The sequence below is a fragment of the Sus scrofa genome, chromosome 12 (assembly GCF_000003025.6).
Source record: "Sus scrofa isolate TJ Tabasco breed Duroc chromosome 12, Sscrofa11.1, whole genome shotgun sequence".
NCBI lineage: Eukaryota > Metazoa > Chordata > Mammalia > Artiodactyla > Suidae > Sus > Sus scrofa.
In genome coordinates this window covers 53,387,706-53,407,988 of record NC_010454.4, presented here as the reverse complement: position 1 = coordinate 53,407,988, position 20,283 = coordinate 53,387,706, and the positions used below count along the sequence as shown (strand labels likewise).

At 48.9% G+C, this 20,283-nt stretch overlaps 2 protein-coding genes and 4 non-coding genes across 8 annotated transcripts; 2 read left to right on the top strand and 4 right to left on the bottom strand.

Moving 5' to 3' along the window:
* Positions 1,237-13,475, top strand: BORCS6 (BLOC-1 related complex subunit 6). Of its 3 annotated transcripts, none has more exons than XM_021067861.1 (4): positions 1,237-6,331; positions 6,836-6,939; positions 9,937-11,155; positions 12,666-13,471. In XM_021067861.1, the coding sequence occupies exon 1, from the start codon at positions 1,878-1,880 to the stop codon at positions 2,940-2,942; it is 1,065 nt and encodes a 354-aa protein (XP_020923520.1). In that variant the 5' UTR covers positions 1,237-1,877; the 3' UTR covers positions 2,943-6,331; positions 6,836-6,939; positions 9,937-11,155; positions 12,666-13,471. The 3 variants fall into 3 exon arrangements, with proteins under 3 accessions (XP_020923520.1, XP_020923519.1, XP_020923521.1); XM_021067860.1 differs by having other exon boundaries at positions 6,757-6,939; XM_021067862.1 differs by having other exon boundaries at positions 1,237-6,939; positions 12,666-13,475.
* On the bottom strand, positions 4,268-4,341 carry TRNAI-AAU. Its single transcript has one exon. It is a non-coding gene; the product is annotated as a tRNA-Ile (tRNA).
* Positions 4,851-4,924, bottom strand: TRNAT-AGU. The gene has a single exon. It is a non-coding gene; the product is annotated as a tRNA-Thr (tRNA).
* TRNAS-GCU lies at positions 5,173-5,254 on the bottom strand. Its single transcript has one exon. It is a non-coding gene; the product is annotated as a tRNA-Ser (tRNA).
* Positions 5,680-5,751, bottom strand: TRNAW-CCA. Its single transcript has one exon. It is a non-coding gene; the product is annotated as a tRNA-Trp (tRNA).
* Positions 10,925-13,489, top strand: TMEM107 (transmembrane protein 107). The gene is made up of 5 exons (XM_013990058.2): positions 10,925-11,155; positions 11,325-11,392; positions 11,495-11,595; positions 12,345-12,441; positions 12,666-13,489. Exons 1-5 carry the CDS (start codon positions 11,069-11,071, stop codon positions 12,733-12,735), a joined length of 423 nt encoding a protein of 140 aa, XP_013845512.1. The 5' UTR covers positions 10,925-11,068; the 3' UTR covers positions 12,736-13,489.

The window sequence follows — 20,283 nt, the reverse complement described above, 5'->3', positions numbered from 1 at the left end:
AGCTAGTCCTTTCTTCCCTTCTGGAAAGTGGGGGAGTGTATCAGCTAGGATTTCTGGTTGCATGCAACAGAAAACAATTCAAGTTCATTTAAGCACAAATAGACCTTATTTTCAGCATGCTGGGTAATTCACAGAATCTCTAGGAGAACTAGGCTTGGGTTTTACACAGCCAGGAAGCATTCCACTGCAGAAGTGGTCCAGTAGACGGTGGTGGGAGCCTAAACCATGTGCCAGGGAAGCTGGGAAAGGGACTGCTTGGTATTCCAGCTTTTGTAGTGAAGATGGGCTCTGCCTGATGAGGTGGAAGAGTCCTCAAACCCTGGGATTCAGATACCCTGGGAGGGGCCAAAAGAATGACTCTGGATCCTGGTTACAGACTGAATGTTTTGGGCTTTCTAAAATTCATGTTGAACCCTTACCCCACAATGTGATGGTATTTGGAGGTGGGAACTTTGGAGGTAATTAGGTTTAGGTCATGAGATTGGGGACCTCATGATGGGATAGGTGTCCTTATAAGAAGAGGCCAGAGGTGTTCCCTGGTGGTTCAGCAGGTTAAGGATTGAGTGCTGTTACTGCTCTGAGTCAGGCCACTGCTGTGGTGTAGGTTCCCTGGCCTGAGAAGTGATGCAAACACATCTTGAATGAGTTCAGGCCAAAAAGGAGAAATTAATGGCTTGGGGTCATTTACTTAATAAATATTTATTGAGCACCTACTATATGCTAGGCACTGTCCTAAGCACTGGGGCTACAAATGAGAACAAAAGAGACAAAAAGCCTTACCCTCTTGGAACTTACATGAGTAAGTAAGCAAATATATTGTATTCCAGATGGTGATAAGTGCTAGGAAGAAAAGGCAGGGAAGGAAGATGAATTGCTGGAGAAAGTGGTTGCAATTTTAAACACTGTAAGGAAGGCCTCACTGAAAAGATAGCATTCGAATAAGGACCCGAAGGAGAGAAGGAAAGGAGGAATATCCAAGATGAAAATTTTTCTTGGTTGATAGACCTAGCCTCAAAAAAAGGGTGGTTGGGGTGGGGGTAGTTGCAAGAGCAAGTCTAAATCCCTGAGACGTCAGCATGTCTGTCTTCTCAGGAAGAGTGAGGAGGCCAGTGTGGCTCCAGCAGGAGCAGTAGGGGAAGACATGAGATCAGAATGGTACCAGGACTCTGACCTTCAGGCTCATTCGTTTATTGAATGTTTTACCTAGTGGTGAAATCACACACCATCCTCCAAGAGGAAACTCTCAAACCTGGAAGGGGCGGGAAGACAGAGTGGCAAATGAGAAGAGAAGCGCTTAAGCCCGCTTCTCTGCCCACTGTGAGCCGCTCTGGGCAGTTCATTTCCTAGAACCATGGAACGAACCATTCATGTTCTGTTGAGAATTCTGGTTTTATCCTTTCTGATCAACTAGGCGCGGTTCAATCCCGACTGTCCAAGCAGGATATACTACTTCCATCCCAAAAACCTCTCTTAGGAACCCTGATTCCTGTCCTCACCAGATGTGTTTGTTAAGCGGCAATTGTGGGCCTGGCAACTGTGGGCGGAAAAAGCCAGAGCCCCGCCCCCGGTGGACTCTAACGTTTCAGGATCTTCATCTTTAAGATCTGCCCCCTCAACTTTTTGAAAGGGCTGGGCGAAGAGCGCAGCTGTCACCTCCTACTCTCCACCCCGCGGGCTCTCACGTGCGTTCGATTGCTCAATAACAGCGCTCCTTCTGGGACTTCCTGGTCGCCGCGCCCAATCAGAGTGTTGTTTCCGTCCTGACCATTGTCAGCCGGTGGCCAATCGGCGCGCCTCTACAACGCCCCTTAAAGGAGCCGCCAAGGCCTTCCCAGCCGGGGCGAACCAATTCCTCGGTTCCTGCCCCCAACTGCGGTATGGAGTCGCCTCGGGGGCGGCCTGGGCCCGAGGCGGACCTTCTGGCTCTAGGAGAACAGCAAGCCGCGATCTTCGGCGGCGGCCCGGGCCGAACGCCCTCTGAGCCGCCCGCAGGCCTCCGGCTGTCCGGAGAGGAAGAGGCCGAGAACGTTGAGGGCACGAGCCGCCACCCCAGGGCGTCCCCAAAGCCTTCGGGCTGCAGCTTCGTCCACCGGCCGGAACGGGAGCCTCGGGAGGATGAGCTGGGCCGGCGAGGGACCCCTTCTGGGGCAGAGAGCTGCCTGGGGGCGCCGGGTCCCGAGCATGATCCGCATGGGTCCTTGCGGCTCAAGAACCCTGAGCCGCCAGAGGACAAGCCTGCATCTGAGAGGGTCTGCCGTCGGGGGAGCCCTGGAGGCGGCGGGATGGATGTTGAGCAGGAGAAGGAAGACGATGAGGAGGAGGCGGCAGCCGGCAGGACTGGCCGTTCGTTCTCCAGCCGCCTTCAGGACAGCCGCAGCCTGGACGGGCTGAGCGGGGCGTGCGGAGGCTCCGGGTCCGCAGGGGGTGCCGAGTATGGCCCGGGCGGCGGGCGGCGCGCCACCATCTCCAGCCCCCTGGAGCTCGAGGGCACGGTGAGCCGCCATGGCGACCTCACCCACTTTGTCGCCAACAATCTGCAACTGAAGATCCGTCTGAGCGGCGCCCCTCAACCCCCGCCCCCTGCCCCTGCGCGGCCCTGTTCAGCTCCGACACCCACTCCGGCCATCCCTCCCATCGATCCCGACGTGCTGCGGGACCTGGAGCGGCTGAGTCGGGAGCTGGGCGGCAGGGTGGACCGTCTGCTTCGCGGGTTAGGTGGTGCGGTTCAGGAGCTGACAGCTCTGAGTGTGGGCTGCATCCAGACCTACCGTGATGCCGTGGACTCCTTAGGCGAAGCTGTGGACATGAGCATCAAGGGCATGTACACCCTGCTGGCGCGCTGTGAGGAGCTGGAGCGAGCTCTGCAGCCGGTTCAGGGGCTGGCACGCCAAGTCCGGGATATCCGACGCACTCTGGAGGTTTTGGAGGCCCTGTGCAAGTGACCAGGAGGGCGGGAGCGGCCTGGCAAGGCCAGGTATCAGCAGGATCTTAAGGACTCTTCAAGGAGCCTTGGTGGGAACCTGCCCACTGAGGGGAGGCCTATGCATTGGAAGCTTTTCCAGATAACGTTTAGCCGGCCCGCGACCACTCGCTAGACCTTATGCAGGTGTATATGGGAAGTTCTAAAGGCCCTTCTGGTGGGAGGAGGTGATGCTCTGCTTCTATTCAGTTGGCTCTCTGCAGCTACCTTGTTCTCCTAACTCTCTGCCCTAGTTAGAGCACTATCTCTGGGAAACCGGGGCTTTAGCTCTGGGTTTGGGAGACATGACTGCCATTATGTGATCAAGAAAGGAGAACGGTGGCCCAGCCCCCACTGTGGCCACCCTGACCTCCAGTGGTCACATCTCATGTACCAGAGACTGTGGGAGCTTAAGTGGTCCCTGACCACACACCATGCCGACAAGGATGCACACTTGCAAATGGATAACCTCCTGCTTCTGCGCTCTGGCCTCCTACCACCCCATTTCCCCAGCCATAACCTGGGTGGAGCTGGAAGAATGTATTGCATGGTAGAGGGGGTGACTTGGGAGTCGTCTCACTGCTCTCAGGGTTCAGTTAGATTTGTTGCTGGTTTTGAAGCCCACCTGTTGTGGAGTGTTCTAATCAGTTTTGGCTTTCTGAGTTTTTGTGGAATTAAAGTGCTGCTGCTGCTAAGGCTGAGGCTGTGTCTGTGTGGGAATATAGGAATTGATGAGCCAAAGAAATGGGAATGAGTTCTCTTGGGGCCAGTGCTGGAAATGGGGTGGGGTCCCAGGCTACATGAGGAAGAATATGTTTCATGCTTCTGAGCAGCAGATCTGAGGGGAAATGCAAGATGCAGATATGGGCTCAGCGATCCAGTAAAAGTAGCATCAGAAACAAGGTGGAAGAGAAAGGGAAGGGGTCGTCTTTTTAGTTCCTGAAGAGGACAGGCAGGGCCTGGGCAAACTAGGGAAAGACTGGGAACACTTGTTAGTTCATTTTTGACCCCATTTCCCACACTTCGTTGTTCTGTGCCATATGTATGGTCTGAGACAATCTTTGTTCCAATCCTTGGCAGCCTTCCATTTGCAGTCGCATAGTAACATTCCAGATTTAGAAAGAGATCACAGGAGGAGGAGATCCAGTTTTGTTAAAATTTCTTCCTCCCCCTGAAGTCACTACTACTTTGGTCTGAATTTAAACATGTTTCTTTTCTGAGTGTGAAAAGTATTGGAAATATTGCTCCACAAGCTTTGCCTAGCAACAAAAGTGTTGCTTCAAATTGTTTTTTTAGAAGAAAAGAAACTGGCCCGTACGGGGATCGAACCCGCGACCTTGGCGTTATTAGCACCACGCTCTAACCAACTGAGCTAACCGGCCAATTGGTAAGAAAATGTTTCCATATGAAACTATGTAAAATATGAATTACTGCTCAATCCTAGCTTTAGGAAAAATTTGAAACAGGTAACCCTAAATTGGGAGACAGGAAAGCAGAATACGAAAACTGAATCACTGAACGTTTTGGGGAAGTAACATCCAAGCCAAAATACTGACACGCACAAATAATCTAATTATGGTGCTTAAGTCAGGTTCAGGTGCCAACACGGAGCACAAACAAGTCAACACTAACTTAACGTTGACTCGCAGCCGGAAATAGAAAATGCCAACTACTAGCAACCCGTAGATTCCCGAAGGGAGAGAGAATTGATGGAGCTCCGGAAAATTAACCCGTATATTCCCTAAGAGAGAGGATGTATATACCTCCTCAAAATTAACCTGTAGGTTCTCTCTAAAGGGGGGAGAGAGGACGGATAGACAGACCTCCAAAAACCGTCCGGGTGTTTTCCCCTTCCCCATTTCAATGTTCGCAAAAGCGACTAATACTGTAAAGGCACCGCTGGGATTCGAACCCAGGATCTCCTGTTTACTAGACAGGCGCTTTAACCAACTAAGCCACGGCGCCCGACATCAAAAAGTTTTGCACGTTCTTTCCTTGGCCAAGTCATCTTCATGGCAGGTGAGTGGCAGAGTGCTACCTTAACCTTTGGCTGTATTTGGAAAACAGAATAGAAGCGACAAAATCCTCAGCTGTACCCGAAAGAGTGTGAAAGGGTAATACAGAAATCGAATCCCGGCAGACAGACGGTAACAAGAGAAATTCTTATTCGGGGAAAAGAATCACAAAAGTTACAGGCAGACGTATCTGCCAACCGACGAGGATGGGATTCGAACCCACGCGTGCAGAGCACAATGGATTAGCAGTCCATCGCCTTAACCACTCGGCCACCTCGTCCGCGGGAGTCCAGCTGAGGATCGCTTCTCTGGGGTCTGGACTCTTACTTCTCATGAAGCGTGAGCACACCATGTTGCAAAGTGAGTGCGTCGAGGGATCCTGCCCAGCACCGCGAAAACGACTGTCAGGGCTATGGCTGCAGAACAACCTTCTAGCCTGCGCGAGAGCCCAAACTTATCCGTCGAGAGATCGGGAGCGCGCGTCAGTCCTCAGCAGCCCTGCTTTCGGCCCACATTTACATTACCCGGATCTACCACCAAAACTATCGTGAGATCGTTGGGCTCCCACGACGGGGAGGGACGAGACTTCACGCCAGGGACCCTCCCCTTCCGGCCCCTACTAGGTGTTTCTTCCTTGACCTGGGCGGTGGGGCTCCAACAGAGTTGAAAATGGGAAAACTGACCGAAAGGTGAGGAAAAGAGAGCTGACCCCGACGTGATTTGAACACGCAACCTTCTGATCTGGAGTCAGACGCGCTACCGTTGCGCCACGAGGTCGGCCGGCCGTAAGGCTGGACAGGTCCCTTCATGATCACTGCTCGGACCGGCGGCCAGGGTCCCGGCGTTTGAGGCGCAAGAGCTGAAGACCTTCCAGAACCTCTAAAATCCTGAGGCGTGGTGCCTGCGCACTCCCTCCCGCCACGTGGGACCCGCAGGGCCCGCCACACCCCGCAGGGCAGCGGCTTTGCGGGCTCCTGGCTCCGCTGATCCTCCGACCCCGCCCCCGGCATCCCGCAGATGACCAGGTGGCCCAGAGGCAGTTACCTGGGGAACGCAGAACGCACAACTCAGCCGGGACGGACTTGCACAGAAATACGTGGAAGGACGGATACCTGGCGGAACGTGGTGGAGCCGTGCCAGAGCTCCGGCCACATGGAGGTGAGAGATTAGCTCCTCCAGCGGTGTGTCCTCCTGGGCCGCAAGTTACAGTCGCCTGCACAGCTTTCCAGACAGCCACTCACACGCCCCAGATTTGGAGATTCTGATTGAAAGGTCCTGGGTAGAACCCCAGCATCGGTAACTTTGTCACTTTTTACAGTTCTGAAGAATAATTCACCTACAGTGAAATGCACAGATCGTAAGTATTATTTTGGTGAGTTTTGACAAATTCAACTCACAACCCTTTCAAGATGGAAGACCTTTCCTTGACCCTAGAAGATTCATTCTTGTCCTTTACCAATTGATCCCGGCTCCTCTCTTCCCAGAGACAACCACTGTTCTGATTTCCATCGCCATTAATACCTGTTTTTTAAAGCTCCCCAAGTGAGACAGAACCGGGGACTTCTAAAGAGGGATACCAGAAGGTGGCAGAGACCTTCCCCATTTGCTTCTTGAAGGATGAGAGGAGTTCAAGGGGCCAATATGGCAAAAGAAGTCAGGCTGTGTCACTCCTCTTATCTTTGTCTAAAAATGATGTATAAACAGTCTCCTTTGATCACTTTGGCCGTCCCAGTTCTATGAGACAGATGCGTACAAATTAATTGGGTTTTTTCCTCCTTTCAGTGTCTTGAATCAATTTAATTATTAGATCTGTTCAAAGACCTCTGGGAAGGTTAAGGGGGAATTTCCCTCTCCTGGACAGAACTATTTGGCGATGCCTGAAATTCGCTTCAAATTCGCTGTGGGACTGAGGGATTGGCCATGCAGTGGTGTAATTGCTGAAGCAGAATGGAAGACTTCAAAGAGGTTCGTTGTGCTATTTTCTTTATTTTTTCACTTTTGAATGTTTCTGTGATTTAAAAAAAAAAAAAAGTTTTTCCAGATTATTTGATGAACAGTTCAAATGCTGGGACCTGTGGGTTACTAGCGACCCCTAGGAATTTGGTCGCCGGCAATACCTTCTGTGGCCACAGGGTGGCACCAAAACTCGCTTTTGTGAGACCAGAGCAGGCTTCTCTGAACCAAGGTCGTGAAAAGTGACAGGACAGACTTAAATGACTGCTGTTTACTAATTCACAATGTGAACTGCGACTACCCCGTTCTATCTATAGGTCGCCAGGGCAGGGAGGCTGTTATGAGCAGAATGCCCTAAACTTCCAGCTGCTGGAGCCCATGTCATGCTTGACCTCTCCCTTTTTCTCACCCACCCTCGGCAACATGTTCAGACTTTATCGTCTAACCATCTCTAGTTTCCTTCCACTTTACTCCACCTCCTGGTTTACCCTGGTCCCATCTCATCCTGTCCTTCCTGGGTAACTCTGGATTCTTCCCAAACCTTCTGCTTAAAATCTTAAAATCCATTCTCCATCTTACAACCAAAGTCATCTGTGTTTATGATGGAAATCTGAGCCTACCCCTCCCCATGGCTGCAAGGCCATGTCCCTCCTCTCATCCCACCTCGCCATGACCTCTTCCCCTTCCATTACTAGGCATCTCTCTCTCTCTCTCTCTCTCTCTCTCTCTCACACACACACACACACACACCTCTGTTTCTGTCCAACAAACACACTGGGCCTATTCCCACCTAAGAAACTGCACTTGCTCTTCCTCGCCTGGGATGCTCTTTCCCCCAAGCTTCACACAGCTGACTTCTCTTCATTCTGTTTGCTCCAGGGACCTTGGAAAAATTGTGCAAACTCAGGTCCCGGGCTTTCCTCACTTTCACTCTGGGACAGTGCTCCCGTCAACCTGTGAACACTCGGGCGCCTTAAACTGTCTGGGGGCCCTTGGCTCCCAAGGCCTGGGCTTTCTATTCCCAGGAGAAAAGTCCAAACAAGGACATTCTCTTCCACAGAGGCAGTAGAATTATCAAAAAGTCAGGAAATTAACACCGACCCAATACTATTTCTAGGCTAGAAACCTTATCAAATTTGCCAATTGTTTCACTGATGTTCTTTATAATAAAAAATTTTTTTTCCTGATCCAAGATTCATTACGATCATACATTCAATCACTCGTGTCAAATTTGTCCCATCTCTTTAGTTTCCCTTAATCTGGGAGAGTTCTTCGGTCTTTGTCTTTCAATGACTTTGAGGAAATATCTTTTGACTATCTCTTTGTCTTCTAAGTTTTTTCACCGAGACTGGTTTATGTATTTACTATTGACAGAGTTGATTTACAGTGTTGTGTTATTTCCAGGTGTGCAGAAAAGTGATTCAGTTGTACATATATAACTGATTTCTTTTTCAGATTCTTTTCCCTTGTAGGTTATTACAAAATATTGGATATACTTCCTTGTGCTATACAGTAGGTCCTTGGTTATCTATTACATATACAGTAATTATGTATATGTTAATCCCAAACTCCCAATTTATGCCTCCACCCCTCACCCACTGGTTTAGTAGAAGGAAATCCCTTTATTTCACAGAGAGAAAAGCATTTCCTCGCATTCCTGACCACATTACCTAAAACAAAGTTTAAGAAAAAACAACCCCTTTTCTTCTTCATTTCCCCCCTCTTTTAGGGCCAAAGCCGCAGCATATGGAGGTTCCCAGGCTAGGGGTCGAACTGGAGCTATAGCTGCTGCCCTACACCACAGCCACAGCAACGTGAGATCCAAGCCACATCTGGTACCTACACCACACCCACTGAGCAAGGCCAGGCATCGAACCCACATCCTCATGGATACTATTCAGGTTCCTTTCTGCTTCACCACAATGGGAACTCCCCCAAACGACCCATTTTCAAAGACATTTTCCTTGACCACATTATTCTAATATTTCCCTTTAAATATTTTTTCTTTATGGTGCTATTATCATGCAGATTCATTATTTGTTTTCATATTTCATGTCAGTCTCTCTGACCCCCACAAAGGTAGAGACTTCTGTCTGTTTCTCAAGTACAAGAGCCCAGCACAGTGCCTGGGACTTACTAGCTGGTCAATGAGTATTTGTTGAATGAATGAAGAAATAAAAAATGCCTCTTGGGCTTGTCGTTTAAATCAGCCTAGAAGCATAAGATGGAGAGTATTGATAAAATTGATAAAATAAGTTGTCACACATTGAGATCTAGGGAAGACATTCTGGCTGACACATGAGTTAACCTGAATTTTATGCTAACTAAAATAGCCTCTTTGGGAGGTCCCCGTGGTGGCTCAGTGGTTAATGAACCCGACTAGTATCCATGAGGACAGTGGATACAATCCCTGGCTTCGCTCAGTGGGTTAAGGATCCAGCGTTGTCTGTGGCCTGTGGTGTCGGTTGCAGATGCGGCTCGGATCCTGTGTGGCTGTGGCGCAGCTCAGATTCAATCCTTAGCCTGGGAACTTTCATATGCCGCAGGTGCGGCCCTAAAAAGACACACACACACACACACACACACACACACACACACACACACACACACACACGAAAGCCTATTTGTGGCCTGTCAAACATTCCACATCTGCTTTAATTGTTATAGAAACAGGCACAGGAACCAGAAGAAAAGAATACCCATTGTTAAAAATAATGTGCCCTCTTCCTGGGGTGCCAGTGCTGGCACTCCCTGGATGATAAGACTCCCTTCCCAGGTGCCAAGGACATACTAACTCACTGCGTAGGTGCTGGCCTGTTCTTTTTTTTTTTTTTTCAATCTTGAAGAATTGCAGCCCCGACTTGTTTAATATTCTTTGTTCTGACAGGATATAATACAGTGCTGGAAATCATGCATCTTCTGAGCAGTTTCTAAGAGTGATATGGGAAGCAGATTCAGGGCTACTCAGTAGTTTGGCTCAAATGAAATTTTCTTCAATTCTTATTTTAGATCCTTTATTGATTATTATCATTGGCAACGGGAAGAAGAGCGATGATCCGGTAAGAGGGTAGGGAGGTCCCTGTGAGGTTGTGCATATGAGAAATGAACTCCGGCCAGAACTTTCCGTTCTGCCTGGAACCCTTTTGAGGCCCAAAGGTCAGGGAGGTCGCTGATAGTGAGAGATGCTTGGATAGTAGCTGGGCAAAGTCAAGTGCCCACGCCTCAAAGAGATAAGGAAATCCTTGCAGAGTCTGCATCGACACCCTCGCTCCTGGCCTCCCGGGGACGCAAGGTCTCATTCCCTGCCTCCACCCCCATCCCCAGCCCTTTCTGGTCCTCTTTGTTCCCTCTCTTCCCCAAACACACTTCTTGGGGCACACCCTAGTCCAAGAGAGCGGGCCACTTTCCGCGATGTGCAAATCCCTCACCAGTCTGAGCAAAGGTGTCTGGGGCGTGAGGGAGGGGGAACTAGAATCAACGAAGGTGCAGGTATGGGGTCCTCCAACGACCAGGGGCTCTGGGACAACAAGTGGCAGCCGGACAACATAGGCACATCCACCTCTCCACGTTCGGCCCAGGGCACGTGGGAGCTAAAGGAATGCGGAGGAGGGAAGGAGAGAGAGCATCCAGGCCTCAGGCACAGACAGCCGTGTCCGGAGGTTCATCCGGGACAACGCAGCAGGGGTTGGGGGTCGGGCTGCACCCGGCGTGGGCATCCGGAGAAGGGGGGGGTCCCAGGCTAGGCCCGGAGGGTTTCCGTTCGCCGGCGCTGCGCGGGCAGACTGGACGATGCAGGGCAGCGCCACCGCACACTCGGTGCTGACCGCTCGGCTGCTAGTGACCAGGCAACGGATAATCGGCCTCCCGCCGGAATCAAGTACGACGCAACCTGACTTGCAGTCCCGCGACGGCACGCAGCTGCTTGACAGTTTAATGCTCTCGCGAGATTTTCAGAGATCCGGTCGCAGCACCAGCTACCGCAGTTACCAAGGCAACTGGGCGGTGCCAGCGCGAGCGGGAAGGAGGCGAACGTCGAATTTTTGTCTGCTAGCCTAGGAGACTTGAGGACTGGCCCTCCCCGAGTTTCCAGCCCTAGAAACCCCGGCCTCTGCTCCAGGCAGTACCCCGTCCCCTGGGGGCCATGAGCCGGGTCTCGGGGCTCGTGCCCTCTCGCTTCCTGACGCTCCTGGCGCATCTGGTGGTCGTCATCACCTTATTCTGGTCCAGGGTAAGACCCACGGCCCCGCTCCGTTAGTCCACGCTCCCACCTTGGAGTGGTCCTGGCCCCACTCTACGCCTCTCCCCGGGGGCTTACCCGGTCGGGTGCTCCCCCCCCCGCCCCCACCCCGCCACCGCCGCCCCTCTCTCAACTTCTTTCTTTCTGCCCTGCTCCTCAGGACAGCAACATCCAGGCCTGCCTGCCTCTCACGTTCACCCCTGAGGAGTATGAGAAGCAGGATATTCAGTGAGCACCTGGGGCAGGGTGGTCAGAATTAAGCAGTCGTGGAAGTGAAGGGGTCTTAGAAAAAGTTCAAGAGGCCTAAGCCCACACCCTTCCTTTCTGCAGGCTGGTGGCAGCGCTTTCTGTCACCCTGGGCCTCTTTGCAGTGGAGCTGGTCGGTTTCTTCTCAGGAGTTTCCATGTTCAACAGCACCCAGAGCCTCATCTGTATCCTTTCTTCCGTGCACCTTTCCTGCACCGGCCATTTTCATCACAGCTCCTCTCCGCCACCTAACTAGGCCTTTCTGGTACATTGGTGTTTGTTCTAGTAGGCAAACAGAGTCCCTCCAGTTGAGAAATCTTCTTAGGCACTGTGGGAGATTTAATACAATCTTTGGGCATCTGTTAAGCTCCTGCTATACATCAGTCACTGGAGATCTCAAAATGGGAGTAAAACACAATTTTCTACCTTGAGGAAGAGTTAGACACAGACAGACATCTGTAATTCCGTGTGATAAGCACTGTGCCACGGGATGTGTAAAGATATGAAGCTTGTGGGGACACAGACGAGACAGAGGACGTGAGGGAGATGGATTAGGGAAGGCTTTGGTACTTGAATTGTGGTCAGGGAGGACCAGGGTGCTGGAAAGTGATTCCAGCAGAGAGTAAAAGGTCACAGAGTGCTTGGAACAGATGGGGAGGCTACTACCTCACCTGAACGGTCCAGGCTAGATATGGGGTGGGGGTTGCTTAAGGTCCCAGCTGTGCAGACTCAGCTCCTCTACTCACATGGCTGCCCTAAAACTCAGGATTCAGGGCTGCTGGCTCTGGCCTTTGCAGTGTGGTAAGAGGAGCAAGAGGTGCCCCGCTTCCTAGGATGTAAACCTGAATGTAGATGCCAGCCCCCAAACCGGCCTTTTCTGACCCATTACTACCTATTGATCCAAAGGATTTCCTTGACTCTAGTGTGTTCCAAGCCATTGGGGCTCACTGTAGTGCATCTGTGGCCCTGTCCTTTTTCATATTTGAGCGTTGGGAATGCACCACGTACTGGTACATTTTTGTCTTCTGCAGGTACGGTAGCACCCAATGTTTGGGCATGGGAAAGCAACATTAACTCTAAATCTGAAGATTTCCCTCACCCAGCTCTTTACTCCATGTATAAAATATCAGATCCACTCAACATCCTTTTTTGAAGTCCCCTCCCTCCTACATTTGGGGGTGGTATCTCTGGCTTGGGGATTTGGATTTTTTTATTGGATGAAGGGGACCCCGAAACCACCACCTATCTTCCGCAGTGCCCTCCCAGCCGTCACTGAAATAGCGTTATTCATCAGCGTCTTTGGGCTGAAAAAGAAACCTTTCTGATACCTTCATGACCGGAAGTACGGATGAAGGCTGGAAGAGCGAGGGATCGCTCACCGTTCCTGGAAGAAGGAAGTCAGAGGCTCCAGCTCTTCCTCCAAAACTGCGTCATGGAGGGTATCAGTGTAATAGTAATTATCTCTCGAGTCTGAAATTATGTGTGCTTTGCTTATAGTTCTTTGTAATAAATATATTTTTAGAATATGATCGACTTATAAAAATTTCAGATGAAAATTGGGGTGGCCAAAGTGATGGCTGTTTTCTAGGCCTGCGGACTGTAAAATAGTATATTCGCTTTTATTTTGGTTATTACGGTAGAAGTCTGGCGGGAGGGTGGGCGGGGATATGTAAATAAGGCGGTACTTACGGGTGGGACACCCGGCTGGTAAGTGAGTGGAGCATTCTGGGAGGAATTAGCTTATCCATTTTTGATAGCCAAATGGAAAAACTTATTTTAAAACATTTGGAAATAAATGTACCAAAATATACAGAAGAACCCAAGTAGGCTTAGTTGCTCGGACCAACGCAGTGTTTACTCATCCTATCTTTGAGAGGAATCTTTTTCCCAGAGTGCGGAATGTCACGCTAAACGTTCTTATCGTCAGGTAGGATAATCCTTACCTGTTCCTCCTTCGGGAGGGCAGAATGGAAAATGATGATTGGAGCTCGCATGATTCGTGATTAACGGCTCTGCGTAATCAGGACTTGCAACACCCTGATTGCTCCTATCTGATTCTTCCTGACGATCAGCGCTTTTTATCAGAGTCTTCACGGTTAGAAAGCTGTTGTTGTAGGGAAGACGTTGTACTTCCTATTTCTTGCTAGTACTTTCTTTTCAATTGTGGCTCTTGTCGCGGATGTTAGTGTAGTGCTAACTCCTCAAATCCCTTCTGCCGCGGAGCAGGCTTCCTTTTTAGTCTCAATGGCTGCAGTTTCCACCGGAAGGTTGGTCCAGGTTCTGAATCCACTCAGTAGTCTGCAGGGAACTCCCTGCTGCTGCTGCCTGGGAGGTGGTGATGACAACACGTTCAAGAGAATGCTGCTTCGCATTATATACACAGACTGCAGGAGTCTGAAGGTCGGTGTTAAAGCATGTGTATTCTCAGGGTCATGTTTAGATTCATTACTGAGTGGAATGGTGGAGCCCAGCCATCCCTGGAGATGCTTTCTGGTGATGCCTACACACAGATAATTTTATCCTAGCTCTCTGTCCCTTCTGGCAGCCTTTCATTCTTACTATCACTCAAAAAACAAAACCAAGCAAAAAACAAAAACTGAGCAATTCCTATATGCAGAGCGCTGTAGTACTGAGGGAATAAATGTGAATATGCTCGGTACTCGCCTTGGCCCTCACAGATGCATGATAGATATGGCTCATGGAGGCAGACAAGAGACAATTTCTAGTATTCTCAGAGTAATTTAATAGCGAATTATGATAAATGCTATAAAGGCGACTATGGAGGCTATGGAGTAGGGATTAATTTGCCCAAAGTGGTACAAGTGTTGCTTCTCCAGGAGCAATTTGAGTGAGGTCGTGGAGTGTGCCTGAAGCAGATGGGCAGGGGGGGTGGACATTGTGGGCCACAGTTGTAGCTTGACTAGGAAAGTCACATCCCACTGCAGTTTGGGTTTCACCAATGATGTGCTCTACCAATTTGTGAAAGATGACTTTTTGATTTTTACAAACGTTATGGACAGGTTGTTAAAATCAGCTACTATCAAAAATTATGTTGGAGTTCCTGCTGTGGCGCAGTGGGTTAAGAATCTGCAGCAGCTCAGGTTGCTGTGGAGCTGGGGGTTCCACCCCGGATCTGGCTCAATGGATTAAAGGATCTAGTGGTTGCTGCAGCTGCAGGTGTAAGTCACAGCTACAGCTTGGATTCAATCCCTGGCCCAAGATCTTCCATATACCATAGAGTGAGGCTATTAAAAAAAAAAAAAAAAAAAAAAGAGGAGCTCTTCTAGGGTTCCCTTCATGGTTCAGCAGTTAATGAACCTGACTAGGATCCATCAGGATTCAGGTTCGATCCCTGGGTTCGCTCAGTGGGTAGAGGATCCAGCTTTGCTATGAGCTCTGGTGTAGGTTGCAGACGGGGCTCAGTTCCCACGTGGCTGTGCCGTAGGCCAGAGGCTTCAGTTCCCATTCGACCCCTAGCCTGAGACCCTCCATATGCCCTGGGTGCAGCCCTGAAAAGCAAAATAAAAAAAAAAAAAAAACAGAGAGGAGTTCCTCTTGTGACCCAGTGGGTTAAGAAGTGGACTAGTATCCATGAAGAGTTGGGTTCTATCCCTCGCCTCCTTCAGTGGGTTAAAGGATCCAATGTGGGTGGTGGCTGTGATCTGGGTTGCTGTGACTGTGGTGAAGGCAGATCCCCCTAGCCTGGGAACTTACATATGCTGCGAGTGCAACCCTAAAAAGATTTTAAAAATATATATATTTTAAAAGTTAAATTATGCAAACTTGCAATTAAATAAATTACATTTTCATTTTGTTCTACTGTCTTTTTAGGCACGGATTGAACCCGTGGTCTATCATGGATACTAGTCGGATTTGTTAACCACTGCGCCACGACAGGAACTCTGTAAATCATGTTTTTAAACGGAGGTGATAAATAATCAAAATGCATTATTTCTTGGTTATGTTCTAAATGTACTGTTATATGCCTTTGAGGTTATTTACCTTTATTGTATCTGTTTGGTGGGAATACTATAAAATGATACTGCTGTGTTATCTTTCCAACTTAGTGACATCGGGTTAGTAGTTTGACAATGGCCTGAACAGGAGTATTTACACTACAGAATTGGCCAATGCTACCTATCAGGCTTTGTTGATTGTCTAGATTTAAGAAGGTGGTGGGGGTTCCCGTTGTGGCTCAGTGGTTAACGAATCCAACTAGGAACCATGAGATTGAGGGTTCGATTCCCTGGCCTTGCTCAGTGGGTTAAGGATCTGGCATTGCCGTGAGCTGTGGCTCTGGTGTAGGCCAGCAGCAACAGCTCCGATTAGACCACTAGCCCAGGAACCTCCATGGGCCGCGGGTGCGGCCCTAGAAAAGACAAAAAAAAAAAAAAAAAAAAAAAGTGATGGAAAAAATGTTAATAATGCAGAATAAATCTCTTTCTTGTCTGTAATTGTTACATCATGAATAGCCACCCCCAAAAATGGAGGAAATATTCTCCCAGGGTTTGAAAACTGTTATCAGATTCAGCAAAGAAGTCACTCAAATCATTGAGGATCCTGTGAAGTTTCATATATCTTCAGTATTTCATTTTTGTCATAAAAATGTAAATAAAAATATCAGCCAACATTCATGTTGGAACTACACTTATACTTAAGATACAACTCCATTTATGAAATCATGGATACAAAAGTAGAATTTGCAATAAAGAACATGATATATATGTGTGTATATATATATATGTGTGTATGGTTTTTTGTTTGTTTATTTGTTTTTGCCTTTTAGGGCCACACTCTTGGCATATGGAAGTTACCAGGCTAGGGGGTTGAATCAGAGCTACAGCTGCTGGCCTGCACCACAGCCACACTAGATCTGAGCTGCATCTGTGACCTACACCACAGCTAACAGCAATGCTGGCTCTTTAACCTCATGCATAGCAGCCAGGTTAGTTTCCATTGAGTCACGACAGGAACTCCAAGAGAATTGTGTGTGTGTGTGTGTGTGTGTATATATATGTATATATATATACTTTTTTTTTTTTTTTTTTTTTTTTTGTCTTTCTGTCTTTTTAGGGCCTCACTCATGGCACATGGAAGTTCCCAGGCTAGGGGTCTAATCGGAGCTGTAGCCACCGGCCTACACCAGAGCCACAGCAACGCGGGATCCGAGCCGCGTCTGCAACCTACACCACAGCTCATGGCAACACTGGATCCTTAACCCACTGAGCGAGGCCAGGGATCAAACCTTCAACCTCATGGTTCCTAGTCAGATTCGTTAGCCACTGAGCCACGATGGGAACTCTGAGAATTGTATATTCTGTTTGCAGATTCTGTGTTAAAGATCCTTTATATCAGTAAAATTTTTTAAAATTATTTTTAAGGTGTTCCCTTTGTGGTGCAGCGGAAACGAATCCCACTAGGAACCATGAGGTTGAGGGTTCAATCCCTGGCCTTGCTCAGTGGGTTAAGGATCCCTCGTTGCTGTGGCTGTGCTGTACGCTGGCAGCTCCAGTTCCAATTCAACCCCTAGCCTGGGAACCTACATATGCCGCGTGGGTGAGGCCCTAAAAAGACTAAAAAAATAATAAATAAATCAAAATAAAATTATTTTTAATATATTTTAATGGAGTATAATAGACTTACAAAGTTATGTTAGTTTAGGTGTACAGCAAAGGAAATCAGTTGTACATATATACATATCCATTCCTTTTTATTTTTGTCATTTTGCCTTTTTCTTAGGCGCTCCCGCGGCATGTGGAGGTTCCCAGGCTAGGGGTCTAATTGGAGCTGTAGCCACCGGCCTACGCCAGAGCCACAGCAACACGGGATCCGAGACACGTCTGCGACCCACACCACAGCTCATGGTAACACCGAATCCTTAACCCACTGAGCAAGGCCAGGGATGGAACCCGCAACCTCATGGTTCCTAGTCGGATTCTGTAACCACTGCGCTGCCACGACGGGAACGCCTCCATTCCTTTTCAAATTCTTTTCCCATATAGGTTACTGCAGTGTGGAAAAATTTACCCCTGCTCTACAGCAGGTGCTGGTTACCTGTCTATCTTAGATACAGTAGTGTCTGTATGTCGGTCCCAATCGCCTAATTTATCCCTCCCCCATATATCAATAAAATTGATTTTTAGGAGTTCCCGTCATGGCGCAGTGGTTAACGAATCGGACCAGGAACCATGAGGTTGCGGGTTCGGTCCCTGCCCTTGCTCAGTGGGTTAAGGATCCAGTGTTGCCGTGAGCTGTGGTGTAGGTCGCAGATGCGGCTCGGATCCCGCGTTGCTGTGGCTCTGGTGTAGGCTGGTGGCTACAACTCTGATTCAACTCCTAGCCTGGGAACCTCCATATGCCACAGGAGCGGCCCAAGAAATAGCAAAAAGGCAAAAAAAAAAAATAAATAAAAATTAAAAAATAAATAAATAAATAGATTTTTATAATTAACTTTGTACCTGCATACATGAATACTTTTTTTGGAAAGTAAGTTTTTTTTGTTTTGCTTTTTAGGGCCACACCGGCGGCATGTAGATGCTCCCTGGCTAGGGGTCGAATTGGAGCTACAGCCGCTGGCCTACACCACAGTTCACAGCAACACTGGACCCTTAAAGCACTGAGGGAGGCCAGGGATCGAACCTGCACCCTCACGGTCCCTAGTCGGATTCCTTTCCTCTGCGCCACACGGGAACTCCAAGAGTGAGTTGTTAAACATTTATCTGCGCGTACAACCCCAAGAAACTGCTCATTGCCAATGACTGTCTTGTTGGTAAATCCAGAGGTTTCTCAGACTTCAGCTTGATCTCTTTCCAATATGCTCACACTCCCCTGATTGAAATTTGTTCTCTGTTTCTGAAAATTCCTTTCCCTGGCTTACCTCCCGCTGCTGTTCTAGCTGCTCCTTAGGTTCATCTAACGAGTACTGACCGCGAGCGCACAGGCGGCCCGTCCCTGGGGACACACTGCTGCGTTGTCTCCCTCACTTGCCCCTTAAATGTTGATGGTCGCTACTCCTTGGGTGACTTTATCCACCTCTTGTCTTCATGCTCCTGGGCTCCATGCCCTGACCGTTGTTGTTGTTTGTTGGTTTGGCAGTGCCCATAGCATGTAGAAATTCCCAGGTCAGGGATCAAACCTGGGTCACAGCAGTGACGCAGCCTCTGCAGTGACAAAGCCAGATCTTTAATCCACTGCATCACAAGGGAACTCTTTGCACACGCTCGCCACGGCCATGGCTTTTTTTTTTTTTTTTTGTCTTTTGTCTTTTTAGGGCCTCACCCGCGGCATGTGGAGGTTCCCAGGCTCGGGGTCTAATTGGAGCTACAGCTGCCGGTCTACACCACAGCCACAGCCACGCCAGATCTGAGCCACGTCTGCAACCTACACCACAGCTCACAGCAACACCGGATCCTTAACCCACTGAGCAAGGCCAGGCATCGAACCTGCAACGTCATGTTTCTTAGTTGGATTCGTTTCCGCTGCACCAGGATGGGAACTCCTCGCCATGACTTTCCTATGTGAGCCCTGGCTCAGGGAAGAAAGACTGGGAGCAAAAGCTGTGGAGCCAGACGCAGGTGTAAGGTACACCCTCTCTCCTCGGCTGTACGATCACCAACAGGTCACTTAACCTGCCTATACCCCAATTCCTTCATCCACACTCCAGGAGCAGCTGCTACAAGCACTTCAACTTCTCTTAGTCAACACCAGAGACTTTGCCAATTAGCGTCAAAAATAGATTTTCATTTTATTATGAGATTAGTGGCTTTATTAATCAGCATAAGCCAGTCATGAAAAGACAAATACTGCTTGATCTATTTATATGACGTACTGGGGGGTGGCTCAAATTCATAGCCATGGAAAGTAGAACGGGGGTTGCCAAGGGCTGGGGGAGAGGAAAATGGGGAGTTGTTTAATGGTAGAGAGGTTAAGTTTTGCAAGACGAAAGAGTTCTAGAGATTGGAGGCACAACAGTGTGAAAGCACTTTTTTATCATTTAAAAATAGAGTATTTTTTATAATTTAAAAATAGAAGACTAAAATTCCGTAGGGAAATGGGATTGGTCAATAAAGGTTATTAGGAGTTCCCGTCCGTTGCTCAGTGGTTAACGAATCGGACCAGGAACCATGAGGGAATCGGACCAGGAACCATGAGGTTGCGGGTTCGATTCCTGGCCTTGCTGAGTGGGTTAAGGATCCCACGTGGCCGTGAGCTGTGGTGTAGGTTGCAGATGCTGCTCGGATCCCGCGTTGCTATGGCTCTGGGGTAGGCCGGCGGCTCCAGCTCTTATTTGACCCCTCGCCTGGGAACCTACATATGCTGCAGAAGCAGCCCAAGAAATGGCAAAAAGACAAAAAAAAAAAAATCTATAGGAAAAATACTGACGACCCAATAAAAATGTAGAAAAAAATTCACAGATATTTCACAGAAAAGGAGATATAAAGAACTCTCAAATATATGAAGAGAGAGCTAGCTTCATTCACGGTAAGAGAAACGCAAATCATGCCTACCCTACATTTGCATGGTCCAGAAAGTTTCATAGAGTTTAAAGAGGGTATGGGTTCCAGTCAACAGGCCTCACCTGTTTGTTGCTGGGAGTAAAAGGTGACAACATATCCAGCTGAGAGCAACTTGGCAATATTCCATCAAATAAAAATCACAATCACAGAGTTTCCCTTATGGCTCCTCGGTTAAGGAACCCAAGCAGGATCCATGTGGATGCGGGTTCGATCTCTGGCCTTGCTCAGTGGGTTAAGGATCCGGCGTTGCCTTGAGTTGTGTAGGTCAAGGCGTGGCTCTGATCCCGTGTTGCTGTGGCCGTGGTGTAGGTCAGCAGCTGTAGCTGCGATTTGACCCCTAGCCTGGGAATTTCCAAA

Excerpts from the sequence above, each read along its gene's own strand:
- BORCS6 (XM_021067862.1), top strand. The coding sequence starts at position 1,878 with ATGGAGTCGCCTCGGGGGCGGCCTGGGCCCGAGGCGGACCTTCTGGCT.
- TMEM107 (XM_013990058.2), top strand. The coding sequence starts at position 11,069 with ATGAGCCGGGTCTCGGGGCTCGTGCCCTCTCGCTTCCTGACGCTCCTG. Across the intron at positions 11,156-11,324 it reads TCACCTTATTCTGGTCCAGG|GACAGCAACATCCAGGCCTG; the intron begins GTAAGACCCACG and ends CCTGCTCCTCAG. Across the intron at positions 11,393-11,494 it reads TATGAGAAGCAGGATATTCA|GCTGGTGGCAGCGCTTTCTG; the intron begins GTGAGCACCTGG and ends TCCTTTCTGCAG.